Source organism: Lagopus muta, chromosome 1 (assembly GCF_023343835.1).
Source record: "Lagopus muta isolate bLagMut1 chromosome 1, bLagMut1 primary, whole genome shotgun sequence".
Classification (NCBI taxonomy): domain Eukaryota; kingdom Metazoa; phylum Chordata; class Aves; order Galliformes; family Phasianidae; genus Lagopus; species Lagopus muta.
The window spans coordinates 56,651,245-56,669,252 of record NC_064433.1 but is presented as its reverse complement, the minus strand read 5'-3'; the positions used below and the strand labels follow the sequence as shown (position 1 = coordinate 56,669,252).

Sequence of the window (18,008 nt, the reverse complement as noted above, 5' to 3'; positions counted from 1 at the left end):
CACACAAGGAGGGAACAGATTTATTGGGCTCCACAGCTCCAGGACCAGCACGGAGCAGCAGAACACACACCCCTGGTTACGAAAGCAGCACTATGCCCGAGCTCACAGCACACCTGATCCCGGCCCTCGGAGCGCAGCCCCTCAGCGGCACTGGGTGCAGAGCCTGCCCGCCCCGCGTGTCTCTGCCGCACGGGTGGGACTCCCGGAGAGCGCCCTCGGGAGCAGCGCTGAAGGGTTTTCTCACTCCGGCGGTCACGTTTTCGTTGGGGACAGCGAAAAATAGGGACGGCTCTATTGCCTTTATGCAGCCGATTTCCGACTCCCTGAGTAACTCCGTGCCCGACGGCAGCCGCGGGACCGCCCGTTCAACGCGCTGCAGAGCCACGGAGCCTCTTTCTGCTTTCGGGCAAAGCCGAAGGTCCGCAGCCTGCGGACTCCGACTCCCTCCCCGTGCCGAGCGGGAGGCACCCACCTGTAGGACACCTGCTTCCTGAAGGTGAGGTTCCGCAGCTTCTCCTCCAACGACTCCTCCGCCGCCGCCAGTTCCGGCTCCTCCGGGACCCCGGCGGCACCCGCCGCCTCCCCGCCGCCCTCGGCCCCCCGGCAGCCGCCGCCCGCAGCCCCCGTCTCCTCCCCGCCGGCCGCTGCGGGGGGGTTCATTGCGGCGGGGCAGAGGGGCCGCGAAGGGGAAGGAGGGGGCAGGCGGGGGGTGGCCGGCGGCTGCAGGCGCTGTGGGCCGTCGGGGACCGGGGGACGACCGCTGCCGGGGCCCCGGGGCGCGTTGCGAGCCGCGGCGGCTGCAAATGGCAGCGCGGCCGCGCAGCATCCATCGGCGGCCGCACTGCAGCGGGGCATTGTGGGAAACTCCCGGCCGGCCGCTCCCCCGCCACGCCCCCCTCGGCGGCCAACCAATCGCTGCTCCGCTCCCGGCCACGCCCCCGCCGCCACGCCCAGCCACGCCCACCCCCCGGACCTGCCCGAGGAGCGCCCCGCGGGACCCCCATCCACGAGCGCTTACGGTCCGTCCGCACCGGGCGGTGCGCGCCGCTGCGCTTGGAATCGGAACGGCCCGCGCCTTCGTGTGTCGCTGTGTGGCATAACCTGGAGTTGATGTGCGTGCGGCACCGAGCCACGCGGCCAGTGGGCATGGTGGGGGTGGGCTGGCGGTTGGACTGGGTGCTCTTAGTGTTTTTCAACATGAATGATTCCGTACATGCAGCTTCTGCTTCAGCTCCAGCAAATGACAGCTTCTCCTCTCTGACCTGCCACCACCATCCTGTCCCACTGGCAGTAAAGGAGAGTGATGATGTGTACCTTCATGCTATGGCTCCAGTTTCGCTTGCTGTCAAAGTGATATTCTACCCATGTGCGTGTATGATCGATCTGCACATGCTTCACCCAGTCTGTCCGTACATTTTCTCCCCCCATACTTCTGAATACCTTCAGTTACTAAGGAAGAAAGCACAGTTAAGCAATGCAAAATGTGGCTTAGGTGAAACAAAACTGAAGCCAGAACTGTTAAAGAAGGTGTAGAACGCTCTCTGAGATGCGTGCAGAGATCTGCAGGCAGCTGAGAGCTCTGTGAGCCCATCCCTGCCTCCTCCACACTGCTCTGAAGCCTCCAGATGAGCAGCATCAGGCAACAGATGCCAATCCTAGAATCATAGAACCATAGAATGGCCTGGGTTGAAAGGACTACAGTGATCACCTAGTTTCAACCCTCATGCTATGTGCAGGGTCACCAACTAGTAGACCGAGCTGCCCAGAGCCATATCCAGCCTGGCCTGCCATGCAACGGCACAGCATGAACAAAAATACTGTAATGCTGAATCAGTTTCACACATCCACCACTGCACAGCCTGCCTGCCACTTGTCCATGGGGGGGGGAACAACATGGACCATGCCTCAGGAACCCCCAGGTCCCACAGCACGTGTGGACTTCCGCACCCACGTGCTCCCTCCCCAGCAGAAACCGCGCTGCGGCTCCTGCTTGTCAGCAGCAGTTTTGCCCACATGACTGCAATTACACCATGCTCCGGGATTACCTGGCTTTCCTCCGACTGCTGCAATTTGCATGACTCATTTGTGGCACGAAAATGCTAAAGCTGCTTCCTTCCTATACCTTTTTACTGAATATGAGCAATTATGGGGGAATCTGAGGCCAGGGAGGGAAAGCCCTGCTTGTGCAATTACGCCTGTGGCAGAGCTGTGATCTGGGAGCTTTGGAAAGGCACCAACAGAAGAACCCCCCTCCAGTTTGCTCACAGATGTGTCTGCAGCCCTGGACTGCTGGACCACGGGGAGAGGTGAGCACAGCCATAGAATTCCAGCAGCAGGGGTAGCAGGTAGGTGATGGGGTCAGAAATGTTGGGATAGGAGGGACTTTGGCCCTCTGAAGGAGGTTTATGCCATTGCTCACATCTGCTAAATCCCATTCTGAACATCAGAATAGCACTGCTGCGTGCTGCCCTAGGTTTTGCTCAGGACGGGAAGACTGAAAAGACTCATCCTAATGGCACAGAGGTGAATGTATGGAAATGGAGTGGGAAGGGAAGGGAGGAACAACTCCGGTCTGCGTGCCAGGCTCCCATGGGCAGAACAGTTTGCAAATGCTGGCTCTGTTTGGTTAGCAACCTGTGAGCTGCTTTCTGCTAGGTTCAACTTTTTTTGTTGTTTGTTTTCAAACCAATTTTCAGCTCTTTCTTTTTTTTTTTTTTTTGCTTTTTTTTTTTTTTTCTCAGCACTGCTCCTGTTTCGCACGTAGGCTGCCACAGCCAGAAATAGTCCCTGTTCCCGTTGCTAAGGTGTTCAGCCTGACATAGGGACTGATCCCGGCATGGGTGCTGCCCTGCACCAACCCCACAGCTCAGCTAGGCATTCCTATGGGCTCAGCAAGGAGCCAACCCAAACTCAAGCACCACTGCAGCAAATGGTCGTGAGGCAACCCAGCAAACATGGAATTGCTCTGCAGCGATGGGTTTTGCCTCGGTTACGTTGCAGCAGAGATAAGGGCCAGGACATCCCTTTTCTTCCTCACTGGTGATATACAGAAAAAGTAGTTTTTCAGCAACAGATAGAGCTCATGTTAAAACAACTGGAGATCACTTCAACTTTTCGAAGCACAGATTGGAAGGAGACAGGGAACACAAGCACTGTCCATCCCACCTGGAGTGAAATGTGTTTTCATTTCTAATTACTGGCTCCTTTAGCTCCCCTTCCTTTGATTTACCTTTATATTGAGTAGAAAGCTACTCCTGTCCCACTTCACAACCAGGAAAGTGAAGCAGAGAGGAGCTGGCTGAGCTCACCAGAGTGCCTAGTGCAGGGCTCAACCCAGGAGCTCATTTTCTCAGTCCATACCCAGCGCATATCTGCATGGCTGCTGCAGAATGGTTTTTGTTGTGTCAAAGGTGTGAACTTTTGCTCACTGCTCCTAAACTGCCCAGGGAAGTGATGGAGTCACCATCCCTGCATTTTATTAATAGGTATTAAGAACTGTGTGGCACTGAGGGACACGGTCAGTGGGCATGGTGGGGATGGGTTGGTGGTTGGACTAGATGATCTTAAAGATCTTTTTTTGACCTTAATAATTCTATGGTTCCATGATTCTAAATTCCTATCTAATGAGGTCCATAAATAAACAACAAAGGAGAGAGAGCACTGGTGACGAATCCACTGCGCAGAGCTACTGAGAAGAGCAAAAGGTGAAGACGTCCCACCCAACCCATGCTGGGAGAGGATTTTCGAACCACATCACATCCCTTCTCCTGCCCTGAAGTGGGAACCAGTCCAAGGGAGGGCATCAGAATCCAACAAGGATCTCCACAGCAGTGCACTTTTCAGAGAACAGCACATACCCAGGGGTGATAAGTAGCCTCTCAACACCCAGCTCATCGCCCAGCAGTTCTCCTCTGTAAGCGTGGGTTTTGTCCTTAATCACAGACACCCTGCAGTGCCACCCACTGCACGATGCTTCAAGGGGAGTGCTGAGGACCATTAATCACCGGCTGGTATTTTGTATCCTCTAAGGAACTGAGCTCAGCTAAAACTAAGCTGCGGGTAACTTCACCGATCAGTCACAGTCTAACGATTGCCCTGTAAAAATGTTACACGTGGCTCGATGCTGCTAACAAGTGCCCTAGATCAATAGCTCTGGCAAGTGGAATTCTCTGCTTTGAAAGCTGGGGTATCCAGAGCTGAAAAAAAAGCTGCAACCTCCAAAAGGATGAGAGCAGAGGGAGGGAGTGGGATTCAGGGAGAAAGCAAAGCCCTTCTTCTCCCACCTCCTTTGTGCAGGCGCAGAATCAAAGCTGCTGAGATGGAGGACTGGGGGTTATGCTCTCATGGTGGAACTGGGCCTGCTCAGAGCTGCCGCTGTGCAGTGCTGTGTGAGGTGGGGGGTAGCAAAGGCACTGCTTGGGTTAAAACCACTGTGGTAGAGCTGCAGGGTGAAGAGCTCTTTTATGCCTCCCTGTGTATCCCTGTGCTACTTTAACCTTCTGGCCCCAAACCTGAGCAAGTGTCTGAGGATGGAACTGGATGGTCTTTAAAGTCCCTTCTGACCCAAGCTATTGCATGATCCTGTGATTCTGTGACTGCAGCTCTGCACTGGGCCATCCACTGCCAAGCTCCCTGGATGGTTGTACAGCCAGAGTCCTCAGACCAGAGCGCAAATGGTGTTTGCTTTTCCCACATCTACTCAAAGTGGCGAAGGCCAACACCGTCTAATGCTACTGTGGGGTACTTGTGGGCTGTGGGATGAAATGAGGGGTCACACGTATGGATAGTAGGAAGAAGTTCTAGGAAAGAGTGGTGGGTCATTGGAACAGACTGCCCAGGGAGGTGGTGGAGTCACCATCCCTGGAGGTGTTCCAGAACCTCAGTGCATATGGCACTGAGGGACGTGGTCAGTGGGTATGGTGGGGATGGACTGATGGTTGGACTGGGTGATCTTAGTGGTCTTTCCAACCTTAATGATTCTATGATTCTATGAAGCAGCTGCTTCCTGCGGTGCTGGAGACATCTTGCCTAGGGTTACCCAGGGTGAGGGAGTGGAGCTGAGGCCAGCGGAGGACCCAACCCATAAAAGCCAATGCTGACAGAGCTCTTAAGGAGTACAATTTAAGCAGAGGGCCAGTATGAGGTCAGTGAGAAAAAGGCCATATCTCCTGGTGAGCTATTTAGTATGCAGAAATTAAGCACTAGCATGCTCCAGCTAACCGGTATCACAGGGCTTAAGCTGGTGTCCCCTCGAGCATCAGCATTCCTGGATCCCATTTTTATAAAGAGAGAATCTAATATGAATGTGATTGCACGGCATAGTTGTACTCGAGTGCTATCATTGTTATCAAATGCCTTCAGCCTTTGTCTAATTTCCACCCACTATTGGCAGATGTAGCTCTCCTCTCAGAAAACAAAGGGGCAGCCAGCTTCAGTGGGAGCCCAGAGTGCTGTTTTCAGCCTTCTCTGTTGTGCAACACTCGGGAAAACCAAGAGATCCCACTGCTCCCAACCACAGCAAAGCAAACAAGCTATACCTGCTTTTTCTACAGAAAATATTTATTTGAAAGAAATGAAAAGCATAACATACTTAGCTACATACATACATGTTTAGGCTACAAAGGCAGGTAATCTGTTCTCTTGTAGAACCAAGCCGACAGTTTAAAAGGAAAAGGCAGCAACTTCTTCATACCCAACGGACATGGTTGCAGGTGAACTATCAGGTGGGAATGCAGCCAGGTGACAGCGCTTGTACAAAAATGGAGAGGCAATTGAGCACATATACACAGAATGAAACAGGCTTTTGGCAAAAGCATGGAGATTTCTGTGGCCAGGAGAGGCTACAATGCAGTTTACCAAGGAATTTGAGAGATGCTTCTGCACTAATATCACTGTTCTTTTTATCTAAAATAGTGTTGTTTAAGCGTTTGCACAAACTCATACAGTATCCACATGTACAGAGGGAAAGGAAATGATCAGCTGAAACTCTTTTTTGAGGTGTCACAGGCAGAATGACTCAGAGTCACAGGGTTTTGTATCTCATGGCCCCAGGCAATGAGTTTGGCCTCTGTTTCTCTCCAAAGGGTAACATCAGGTAATTTGCCCTTCAGAAGGCCCAGCAAAATCTCACTGGAGCTGCCATGTGCTCACGCCATGGCACAGCCCTTGCAGAGGCCATGGTACTGCATGCAGTTGTACGCCAAGTCCTCCATGGATCCCCTCAACTCTCCATCCTCCCTTTTTTTAAGGCCATTTTTAAAGGCAAATGTATAACATTAAGAAGAAAGCATCTGAAAACGTAATTCTGCACTACAAAATTGTTATTTGAAGACTAGATACAGTAATGTTGTTGGTTTTTTTTGTACCATGCTGGAGTTGTCCTGCAGATCTGCCAATCTAGGCACACACACAAAACAGTTTAACAGCTCTCAGTTGACATTTGCTAATAGGACAGAAATCATACAGCAATCCACATGACAGATTTAGACTTACAGTGTGGAATGTGGGCGGTCAGAGAAAAGCACCTGGGCTTCCTGCTGCACCAAGAGGAATGTGCCTGGGGTGCTCAGGTAGATGCCTTTACAGAAGGACACTTACTACGTTAAGAAAATAACTCTGCATTTGCGTTGCTTTTTTTGTTGTTTTGTTTTTCATTGCTCACCATGCACAGACACACAAGCACTCATTCTTGCTGGCGGGGCACATGAAGAAAGCAAGATGCTGTTACTTCAGCACCAGCGGATTGGAATTGTCAGTCAACTACAAACAGTGTTCTATATTAAAAAAATAATCGACCACTGCCTCTGCTTCCTCCCTCTCTGCTCCCTTAATTACAGGCTGTTGAAGTGCAGAAGGATTTTTGCCTACAGGCTGGAAGGGAAGGTGGCGTACACAGTAAAGGTCAGGTATGCATTCATTTTACACCTCATTGAAGAGCAAGGGGAAATGTAAAGAGAAATCAAGGTGGGAACTAATGGAAAAGACTATCATTGCTGATTTAAGGAATTAGGAACCAGTTTCTCTAGGAAGTCCAGCTTTCCCATGTTTTGTTCTTACCTATACAGTTCTAGCTCTTGGGGAAAAGTACAGAGATGGCTTTAGGATAGAGCAGAGACCACCAGTAATAACTTACAGTAATACCCAAACTATTTCTGCATCACAAAAGAGGTTTTTTCCAAGATGCACTCCTTTCTGTATACTAAGTCAGTTCAGGCCTGACACGATAATCACAAAAACAGATGGCAATTCCCCTCTAAATCCTGCAGTCTCCAATGGACGTTGATCTTAGCAATGCAGTGTTAACTGGGATCACAACCTTGATGCCCACTGTTGATTTGTAGACTGTAAGAAAAGTATACTCTCCTGGCCCACTGTCTGAATTCTAACCTCTTATTTATAAAGCCTTTAGCACATGAACCAGTTCAGGCACCTCTACAACCCCCAAAGCTGCTTACACTCAACACTACAGTGCAAAGCAGCAGCACCAATAGCACAATGCTGCTTGTATAGGCTACTACCACTTTCATAGTTAAAAGTACTGACCTACTACTTTACCTTCAAAATACAAAATGCTCCCTTTCTAATTAGTGACTTGAGAAAGAAATATTTTAGTCAGCCAAGTATAAAAATACTCTGTATACTTCTGTTCTTAGCTGCATGGGTTTTGTACAATGGCCTCTTGGCATTAGCTAGAATCTAGAGCCCAAATACTCAAAGGAAATCCCTCCCAACATAGTAATTAGTATCATTCATTTACTTGACCCACATTCTAAATGCACCAGACAGAACTCAGTGCTGATGCTTTGGGGACGGGGGAAGAGGTGGGAATTTCAGCAATGAGAAAAAGAGAAGGAAAGTTTTCAGATACTTTCTCAGCTGTACATTACAGAAATCAAGAATAAGCCTGCACTGGGATACATTGTTATACAGAGGGCTATAGAAGAGATCTCCTGCCATCATGGATCAACCTGCAGCGCCTGGAAGCAGTGAAGGAGAAGCTGTGCTGCCATCAGCCAGGAGCTGGCCTCAGAACCTCAATCTAATCCAATATTACTCCGTGCTGCTGGAAAACACTGAATGGTGAGAAGGAAATAAAAGAAATGCAGCAAAGAACTATAAATAGCCTGGCAAATCAAGCATCAAAACAAAAAACCCAACACCAACATTATCTACACACAGGTAACAAGGTTAGAATTGTCACGTGCCCTGTGCTTAATACTTCTTAAATATATATATATAAAATAATGCCCTAATTCCTTCATAGCTTATCTCCCTAGAAGCAAAGAACTGACAGATCTAGGCATGCTTTGACGCTATGGGCATCAAAGTGAAGTTTACTAGCACATAACCATGATGTCAAACAGCACAAAGTTGCTGTTGAAGACTCTAAGGATTGCTTAAGTCCTCTAATGGAAGTGGATATCAGGTAGCACAAGGCCTCTGCCTGCCCTGTCCATACGCACACGTCATCCCATGTCACTGACCACTGCAAAAGGCATACTGTTACACTACAGACTCAACTAATATGGCTGAGATCATTATAAACACTGGCATCCTCCCTCCCTGAACACCCCTTACTGCTCCCAACCAACGTCCTTAGCACATACAGCTTCCTCTGCAACATTTCCCCTTGGATCTCAGTGGGCCTGCCCTTGGGTCTCCCCTGCCCCCTGCTAGGGCATGGCCATCGCTCACCCCAGGGGCAGCAGGTCCTTGTCACATATCAGCCCATGGGAGGGTGATGATGGGAGATACTTGGCTCCTACTGTCTCAAAGAGAAATCTGTTCAATTAAGGTTGCTAAAGAAAAATGGTCACAAACATACCGAAGTAAAGCAAAGGATTTCCTTACTATAAAGAAATAGTATTTAATAATAAAATCCACAAACTATGTGTGTGTTAGCTCAAGAGATTCCCAAGAGTACTTAAAAATTATTTAAAGAATGAGACAGGTGAAGATTATAGAAGCATATTATTCAGCAGTTAAAATCAATGTTGCCAGACTGGTTCAGATGAATTAGTTCAGCAGGGTCTGACCCTGAATATGACCAATTTAAAATGTTTCAGATGAAAACATGATTATCTCCTGTTAAGATTTGAATTGATAGGTCCAAATTAAGCAAGTAAGAAGGCAAAGCATCAATAGGGATTACTGAAGGAGGTCTCAGAGAAGGAGTTTACTTGGGTATTGCAAAATTGTCTCTTCCAAGTACTGGGAAAAAATTCAATTTTTACTTCAATACAATGAAGTCAGCAGTATCTGCAATGAGAGGTGATCCATTTAGCTGGCAGTGGGCACAAGCTCAGGCAGCTTGGCCTTCTGTTTACGCACAGTGCAAACTGCAACCCAATTAAAAGCAACGCTGTGCTTGACAGTTTGATGCCCCTTTTGCAGAAGCCTCAAGTATTCAGTTTCACTCAGAAGTGGCAAACCGTGGGTGCTCTGAAACCAAAATACCACTTACAGAACGTTCTAAGCTATGACCTTGCCCACTTATGTGGGTCTGCTATATCATAGCGAAACGGTCAGTCCCAGCTTTCTCCTGACACTCCTGTGAGGGTGCTGAGACACTGACACAGGTTGCCCAGTGATGACGTGAATGCCCCCTCCGACCTCTGAGACAACATAGCTGTCCTGCTTAGATTAATGCTATTTCAAGGAGCACCATTTAAAATAATGTAGGCTAATGGAGGCATTCAAGGCCAGGCTGGATGAGGCTCTGAGCAACCTGGTCTAGAGGGAGGTGTCCCTGCCTATAGCAGGGAGGTGGAACTACATGATCTTAAAGGTCCCTTCCAACCCAAACCATTCCATGATTCTGTGACTCTTTGCTGACCTCATGTGGCTGAAATACACAGCCATCTCCCTTGTGATGTTGTCAGTGACACCAATTAGTAGTGTTTGCTATTTAGGTGAAGCCTTGCTTCAAAAAAACACCCAAAAGCCATTGTGGGATACTGGAATGATGTGGAGGACTGAACAGGATCATAGTGAAGGGAAAGAAGCTCTAAAGGTTCACTGATCCATGCCGAGAAGGGAATTCTTGCAAAATGGTCTAAGACGGCATTCTTCTCTCATTTCTACCAAAGGTAAATTAGTAAAAAGGCACTTGCATAGATGAATAGGACATAAAGTAAAAAGTACATCCGTACGCCAACACTCACTATCAGCTCATAGAGTCAGGCATACATTTCACTGTCACTATGGTGAAATACCTTCTTAAAATGGTCCGGGGGGAAAAAGGGGGAGGGCAAACCAAAGCCCACTGTTGTCCACCAAATTCTTTCCATTTCTTTCTTTGAGCTTTGAGTTAGGCCTAAGAGCAGATAGCAAATAGGATGCTAAAGAAAGAAAGACTGAAGAGAATGAAGAACAAGAAAGGAGCAGGTGTGGCAGCTGCTACAATAAAATACAAATCCAATATTTTACAAAATAGAATACTTGCAGGAAATAACTACTGTACATAGTAAAAAATTACTTGTAAGGCTAAGTTAGTTTTTCCCTTATTTATCACAAGGGGAAAAAAAATAGAGCTACAAAATTGTTTTGTTGTTTCTTTTTTTAAATTGACTTATGTTAAACTGTAAAATAGCTATCCTAGTCTGCTGAACTAAGATTTTTCACATTAAATTCATCCTCAATGAAGTCTGAGTGCCAATCCCAAATCATGCTCAAATCATGAGCTAGAATTGGCTGTGCCAATCCAAGGACAAATTCCAAGAAGCACAACTCAGGCAAAGGCATGAGAAAGGCAATAGAAGGACAAGTCTTAGGCAAAAGCTACATGGGAGAAGAAGGAAACACGGCAAAGTAAAAAGTGGACTGGACTAGGATCAGATTTGAATATGGTTCTTTAGTTCATCCACTACACTTTGGGGCAGTCACTTCACCTCCCTGTGTGCCTGCCTCATTCCTTTTTTGCCTTGTCTGCTGCCTACATACCAACTCCTCAGGTCAGGGACTGCCTTGCTGTATGTTAGTACAGCATCTAACTGCCTCCAGGCCTGAATTGTATGCATTTTATTTGGCTAAACAGTTGATCTAAGATCTCATCTCTGGAAAAGGGCACATGAAGAAGAGGAGGCCTGTGACTATTTTAAGGCAATTCAAGCTTAGAGGGAAGGAATGGGATGCTCCGTGATATTTGTATGTCCAATTTCAGAGCTTGCCAAGATGACTTGCAGGGTTAGGGGAGGTTAATCCAATATAAGTCCTTGAACAAAATCTTGCAAAGCTAATAAATACTATTTACAACAGTAACAGGAAAATGGCAAAAAAAAAAAAAAAAAAAAAAAAGGAGAACACAACAAGACTTGGTCTACACGAGAAATTCCATCAATGCAACTAGAAGCCAATAAATAAAATCCATACGGTCCTCTCAGGAGGCACTTCTGGTTTAAGACTTAACATTGATTTAGTTTATTGGGAAGGAATTGATCTGACTAAACAGATTAGCCTTCAGCAGACTAAGGAACATCCACCCAAAACACTGCCTGAAGTTAACAAAACCTGCTTTCTAAACAGAATCAGTTAAATTACTCCATTTGTCCCAGACATTGTGACAAGACAGTGATGGATCTTCGCTTGAATTCCATAAGGGTAGAAGAAGTAGGGATACCTACTACGTTTGCTTCCAGTGCAAACAGAAACCTGTTACACTAAATGACATAGGGGCTGGTGAGGAGAAGAGACAAAGATGTAGGGGAGGATGATTCAGCACCGTCACTGTCCATACCTCTCCTGCCTGTGCTGTTAACAAAATAGTATTGGGGCCCATTCTTGTGCTTTCAAAGGCAGATGAAACATATGCTTCTCACTCCTCCCAAAAAGGCTCAAGTTCTACAGACCAGTGAGCATAGAACCGTGACTAAAGTTGAGCAGCATCACACTGCCTCTCCTATCTCTCTTAATTGCCTTCTCCCAAGAAACCCATCAACCACTTGCTCCCATCAGTTTTGCATATTCCACTCTTCTACCCAATGACTTTATGCACAGATGATGATGTATACATGCAAGCACTGGCACACATACACAGATCGATCATCAGCACACTGCTGGTATCATCTGCAATCATAATTCAACCCTGCCCTTGTATTACCAGACAGGAAAGAAATAAAAGCAAATATAGGGATTGTGTGAAGTAAGGAAGGGAGTCACAAGACAAGAGATTCCATCTGCAGTCACAGTCTCACCAGTCAATGCAGAATTTGGTCAACTCCCTCTTTTGTGCTTTGGTTCACTAAGGATGACAAATCAGGGGGACTTTGGTTGAAAGTATCTGGGAAAGAGGGAAGTCAAGAAAAAAGGCCTTTTTATTTTTAAGAGGTGGCATTGACTCTTCTATCTATTTCAATTATCTTCAGTGTTTCATTTCCTTCAATTTCAGAGTTGACTCTGTAGGGCAAAAAAAAAGCAACAACAAAGGTTAACACTAACAGTCATATTTAAAAGTGCACATCCTGCTCAAATTGGCTAATGCAAAAAAAGGCACTCAGCATTTTAACAGGCACTTGTCAGTTGGATATGATAACACACTGAATTAGTCATCTCTTTGGCCCTGGTATAACTCTGATACAAGTGTTCAGAAGGCATTCTTAGGATGACATCACTCAACTTAGACCTCTGAAAAGCACTCCTCTAAACACAATCCAACTGTTTCGTGTGTTTGCTATTGCTTGTTAGAAGAGACCAAGACCTGAGGCAAAGAACGGTGGCAGGACAAGTAAAGGTACAGTGGAAGAAAAACCACACTCATATATTTAACCAGTGAATCTTTCTTTGCAGAGGACCCAAATATAAATTCATGGTAAAAAAAAAAATTATGAAAGAATTTCATGTTAAGCAGTTCAGATAACCTGACAAGTTTTTTTTTTCTAAGTCAAATCCTGCTAACTTTCCACAGCATGCATTAGTAAGATTGCTGCTGTGGGAAGTTTAAGCTCTTCACACCCTAACTTCTTACAAAGCCCCATGAGTCACAGCCTCACACTTCCACCCGAATGGCAAAAGCTTACTCCTTTAGGGGACGTGCACGTAAGTGCTTAAAGAAGTGGAGGAGGCAAAACTAACAGGCTTATAGGGGCTACCACTGAGTTCAGTAGCTTTGTTACTAGAGTATTATACATACACATTTTCACTTCTCCAAAAGAGGGTGACATTATCTTTGCCTATAAGCTCCTCAGACAGAGGCCAAACTGTTGCACTGTGCCCAGAACAGCACCATCTTACTGCTGGCCTCCATGACAGAGACTTCAAACACCTGTCTGACTCACAAGCAGTCCACCACGCACTCACCTGTGCTGCTGTAAGCCCAGCAGCACTGATTTCTCTAGCCGTGTCTCGTTGGCTATTGTGAACTCCATGATATCATCCCGCTGCATCACCGGCACAGCTTCCAGAGCTAGCGCCGCATACTTGGTGCTGTCTGCATGCCTGTCGTTTCGATCTGCAGATGAGATCGGGCTCGACGACTCCTCCAGTTGGTGAGGCTCTTCATAAATTAGCAGACTCCGTGACCTCACTGGACGCAAAGACAGAAGGCAAAACCGAGATGAGCAACAGGTTGGCTGCAAAGAGTGCAGCCCTGATCATCTCAGGAAATCATCAGAGCAGAACTAGAGCTGCAAAGGTCTTTTCATCACAATTAATTGGTGGTTTGATAGCTGTGGGAAGACACTGCAGCAATGGTTCGGTAGGGATCAAAAAAGTTCTGAACTCTTCAGAGAACAAGAGCAAAATGAAGTAATCACTTTAATAATATAGGTTTAATGCTACCACTTCTTAACTGCTATGTACTAAGCTTCCCATTCAGTCCTTAGACACTCAGATAACACTGGCAGAAGAAATAACAGCTGATAGTTGCACTTACTGACAGTAGCAAGGATGTAGCAAGGAGCAGAAATCAAGCTCTCCTGCTACCTTTTACCTTTAAAGACTAGTTCTTTAGTTCCTCAAACAGAAACAGAAAGGCTTCAAACTGAAGTACAAAACAAACTGGGGGGGGGAAGGCTTTTCTGATCTTTATTAAGTTCACTGCCATCAGCATAACTTGCCAAGATATCATCTGAAAACCACAAGTATATCAACGTACAGCCACCTGTAGAAGAGCCACAGCAGAAGAGCAAGATGTGCTTGGGGAGGGCTTTGGGGATGTGGGTGAAAATCAAGTGCTGAAGAGCAACTAAACAAGAAACAAGACATTGGTGGTGGTCACTTACCAATGGAGTCTGTGTAGGACTCTGGTGAGGAATGCTGCCTGGGCAACACCATCTTTGTAGCCGAAGGATATGGTCCATAGCTCTGAGAAAAGCTGCCAAAAACAACTGCAAAGCACAGCACCACCATCTGGCACAGGGAAAAAGAGAAAGAGGCTAGGTAATCATGGAGGTTGGAAAAGATCACTAGGATCATCTTGTCCAACCATCAGCCCATCCCCACCATGCCTGCTAAACCAAGTCCCTCAGTGCCACATCACCTGCATCAAAACAAAAAAGTGACACAAAGCAGATCTGATACACTATCAAAACAAGTGACTTGAGGCTATTTTTGTCACTACCCACAGCACCTCTTAGCAAAGGCACAGATACAAAAACAAATTCTGTGCTTTAATGCTGGAGTTTGTTTTCAGTGTCTGACATCATTTTGGCCTCTTGCCTTATTTCTTCCCAAAGCTGAAAAGCAGACACAACTGGCATGTGTGTTTTACAGATACTGTTGGGAATTTCCAAGGTTACTTCTGCTGCTGGCCCCAGTCTTGCTTGAAAGTGACAGAGAGGCTGGCAGCCGATGAGAACAGCAAAGGCCCTGAATATAATTTCCATCAATTTATAGCACTAGCATAAAGGGAACTTGTTGGCTGGGTGTAAGGAAGGAAGAGCTTCATTCTAACCCTCTTCTTATCCTGACAGACATTACTGAAATAGAGCAGACTTAGATTTACAGCCTTAGTCATATTTTTATTCAGATTTAAAAGTTTATTTTTACTGGTATCTAAAATCTGAAAATCAAAGGGCACCCTCATTTTCATTTTACAGCACTAGACACCATTTCTAACATTAAAAAAAAATGTAGGAAATAATAAAACAGGTCACCCAGATGAGCAGAGCTGCTTCCTTTAGCACTGCAGCAGCCCAGCAAAAACACGGGCACGGTCTCCAACAGAATTTAATGCTTTCCCTTCACCAGTCAGAAGTCCTACCTCCCTCAGAATGAACTGTTAAACTATCAAGAGAAATTTCCCATCCTGAGAATTTGTAAGTGAGGGGCTTAGCAGAACAGGAGCTGTGCTTTTGAACAGTGGAAAGAGAACCTCACTCCTCTACAATCCCCAGCTTTAGAGAGTACTCACCATAAGACAGGTCCCTGTCTGTGTGCTAGCTGCCTTACATGAACGGGACACCTTCCCAGCAACCATGGCCTGGAGTCTCTGCAGCTGCTGCAGAAGTGTTCTGGAAAGCAAAGACAACAGATGTGAGCATCAGATGTCCTGATCTACTTGTTTTTGCTTCAAATTCTACACCTGGCAATAATACTTTTAGCAGTTACAATAAGATACAGATGACTAAATTCCTCCCCTTGAAATTAGAAGTAAGGAATGAGTTTAATTTTTACAAAATTCTTGCATGGATTAGCAATGGATCTTTCAAAAAGATCTTTTGCTTTGCCCTCAGCTGACATCCCCGAACAATGACTTCTTTACCTTATTCAGAAAGTTCTTACAAATAAAAAAACTATTTTCAGACTTTCTCTAGGAAATTCTAGTACATGTGTGAACAACAGGGATTGCTCTATGTGCAAGTGAGTGACTGCTTATACAGCCTCATTCTGTATCATGAATTGAGCAGGAGTTTCACAGTTACTTGAAATGGTGCAAGAGCAATTTCTAATTGCTGTTACTGGTGGTAGAAGTATACTGCTACACCCTTTTTCTGAAAACTCGCTGTACAGTGAATTGGACCTTTTTTAAAGAAAGGGATTTAAAGCACAGACTTGATTTCCCATAAATGCATTTGCTAAATAAAGTACTTCACTGCTATCTGCTAAATCCTCCAGGAGTTTACAAAACCACAGTGGCTTGAAGCAGCTACTCTGACCGTGCCTTTTAGAGGTAACAACCACAATAGTAATTCTCTTCTGGTTTGAGTCAACTGTTATGGACCAGGAGGGTATTCTTCTGCCTCAATTGCTGATTTTCTTTTGCTATAGCATCATCAATGGCTACAGTCAGGATATTATCATTTAATTGGGAAATGATCCCAAAGAATAACCGGCATTGGGTTTTCACAAGTTTCCGTTTTACTTTCGTTTGAACTTTCTATAACAGAGAAGGAATAACCCAAACACCTGTCCTCGATACAGTCAAATATCATGCAATGTTACATCAAGACGTTGACTTTGCTGTTTCCAATTCTACTTTTTGCTTCTTATGTAAGCCTCACTATTTCTGAGGGTAACCCCCATAAAACTCCAGACAACAATTTTGGAGACCATGACGTCAAATACTAGAACAAGAGGCAAGGTTAGGATGTCAGAGAAAATAGAAGGAATATTTTAAGACCAAACTTGCTAAAAGCTAATTGTAGGACAGACCCAGAGGTGCCTTTATGGCTCAATATACACTTGTCTTCCTATTATTATAGACCTTTTTTAATCATCAATGATCATTGCTAATTAGAGTTTAATGTATTCAAGGACTTCAGGATTGCATTTTGAAATGAGCACAAGGCATGCTCACAGCACAGATTTATCTGGGCCAGCAGATCCTTTCCAGCTTATTAAGGAAGGATGTATTGCATGCTCTTGAGAACCCAGTTTATTCTGCAGATCAGTATTAAAAAAAAAGAAATTGATGTGTCTAATTAAGTCCTTCATTCACTGCTATAGACCACAGACAAATTAAGAGATGAAAACAACATCCATCATGTCAATGAGACCATTCTAACACCCTTCTCTTTGCTGACATCTCTTGGAAGTCTCTCCCTCCTACCCACTTCACTGCTCAGGGATCACACAGATTTACATACAGAGGATATCTCATTTTATGGCACAGTACACACTGCATACAGTATTCCCACCATATGCCACGTTACATAGCAATGCTAGCTATGTATTGTCATTTCTGTGCTGTTATGGAAGACTAAATCCCCCCCCAAACCGTTACAGGCTTGATCAGTGCTGAGCCAGCAGTGTGCCCAGGAGGCCAAGAAGGCCAATGGCATCCTGGTTTGCATCAGAAATGGTGTTGCCAGCAGGAACAGGGAAGTGATTGTCCCCCTGTACTTGGCTCTGGTGAGGCCACACTTCGAGTACTGTGCCCAGTTTTGGGCCCCTCACTGCAAGAAAGACATTGAGGCCCTGGAACGTGTTCAAAGAAGGGCAACAAGGCTGGTGAGGGGTCTGGAACACAGGACTTACGAGGAGCAGCTGAAGGAGCTGGGAATGTTCAGTCTGGAGGAGGCTCAGGGGAGACCTCATTGCTCTCTATAACTTCCTGAAGGGAGGTTGTAGTGAGCTGGGGCTCATTGTCTTCTCTCATGTAACCAGGGATAGAACTAGAGGGAATGGCTTCAAGCTGCACCAGGGGAGATTTAGGCTGGACATTAGGAAATAATGCTTCTCCGAAAGAGTGGTCAGGTGCTGGAATGGGCTGCCCAGGGAGGTGGTGGAGTCACCGACCCTGGATGTGTTCAAGGAATGTTGGGATGTTGTATTGAGGGACATGGTTTAGTGAGAACTATTGTGATAGGTGGATGGTTGGACTGGATGACCTTGTAGGTCTTTTCCAATGTTGGTGTTTCTGTGATTCTGTGATCATTGGGTTTGACAGAGAAGAGCTGTGTGGCATGAGAAGGAAGGAGCTCCCTCCTCGGCTTGGGGGCTGCAAACTTGAAAAGTTGATCACTCTCGCCACTTTTTGTGGAGTCATAAGGAAGAAAACAGCTAATGGATGGTGAGAATATCAGTAGAGAGAACATGTAATTTTGCTCATCTCTGCTATTTTGAGTCCCATT

General features: G+C 46.0%; 2 protein-coding genes across 6 annotated transcripts in view; both read right to left on the bottom strand.

Moving 5' to 3' along the window:
* DGKI (diacylglycerol kinase iota) overlaps positions 1-634 on the bottom strand; it is a 216,543-nt gene extending 215,909 nt beyond the window's left edge. For 3 of the 4 annotated variants that reach the window (XM_048930903.1, XM_048930912.1, XM_048930928.1), the window contains exon 1: positions 473-634. The gene's annotated coding sequence lies outside the window, so the exon portion shown is untranslated. The remainder of the gene's footprint in view (positions 1-472) is intronic. The other variant, XM_048930921.1, reaches the window with a different exon arrangement.
* Positions 635-5,538: 4,904 nt separating this feature from the next.
* The window catches only part of CREB3L2 (cAMP responsive element binding protein 3 like 2), a 79,626-nt gene continuing 67,156 nt past the window's right edge, over positions 5,539-18,008 (bottom strand). For both annotated transcript variants that reach the window (XM_048930995.1, XM_048931004.1), the window contains exons 9-12: positions 15,347-15,446; positions 14,217-14,343; positions 13,294-13,519; positions 5,539-12,393 (exon numbers count right to left, since the gene is read on the bottom strand). In XM_048930995.1, coding sequence (XP_048786952.1) covers positions 12,318-12,393; positions 13,294-13,519; positions 14,217-14,343; positions 15,347-15,446 — 529 coding nt within the window. In that variant the 3' untranslated portion in view covers positions 5,539-12,317. The remainder of the gene's footprint in view (positions 12,394-13,293; positions 13,520-14,216; positions 14,344-15,346; positions 15,447-18,008) is intronic.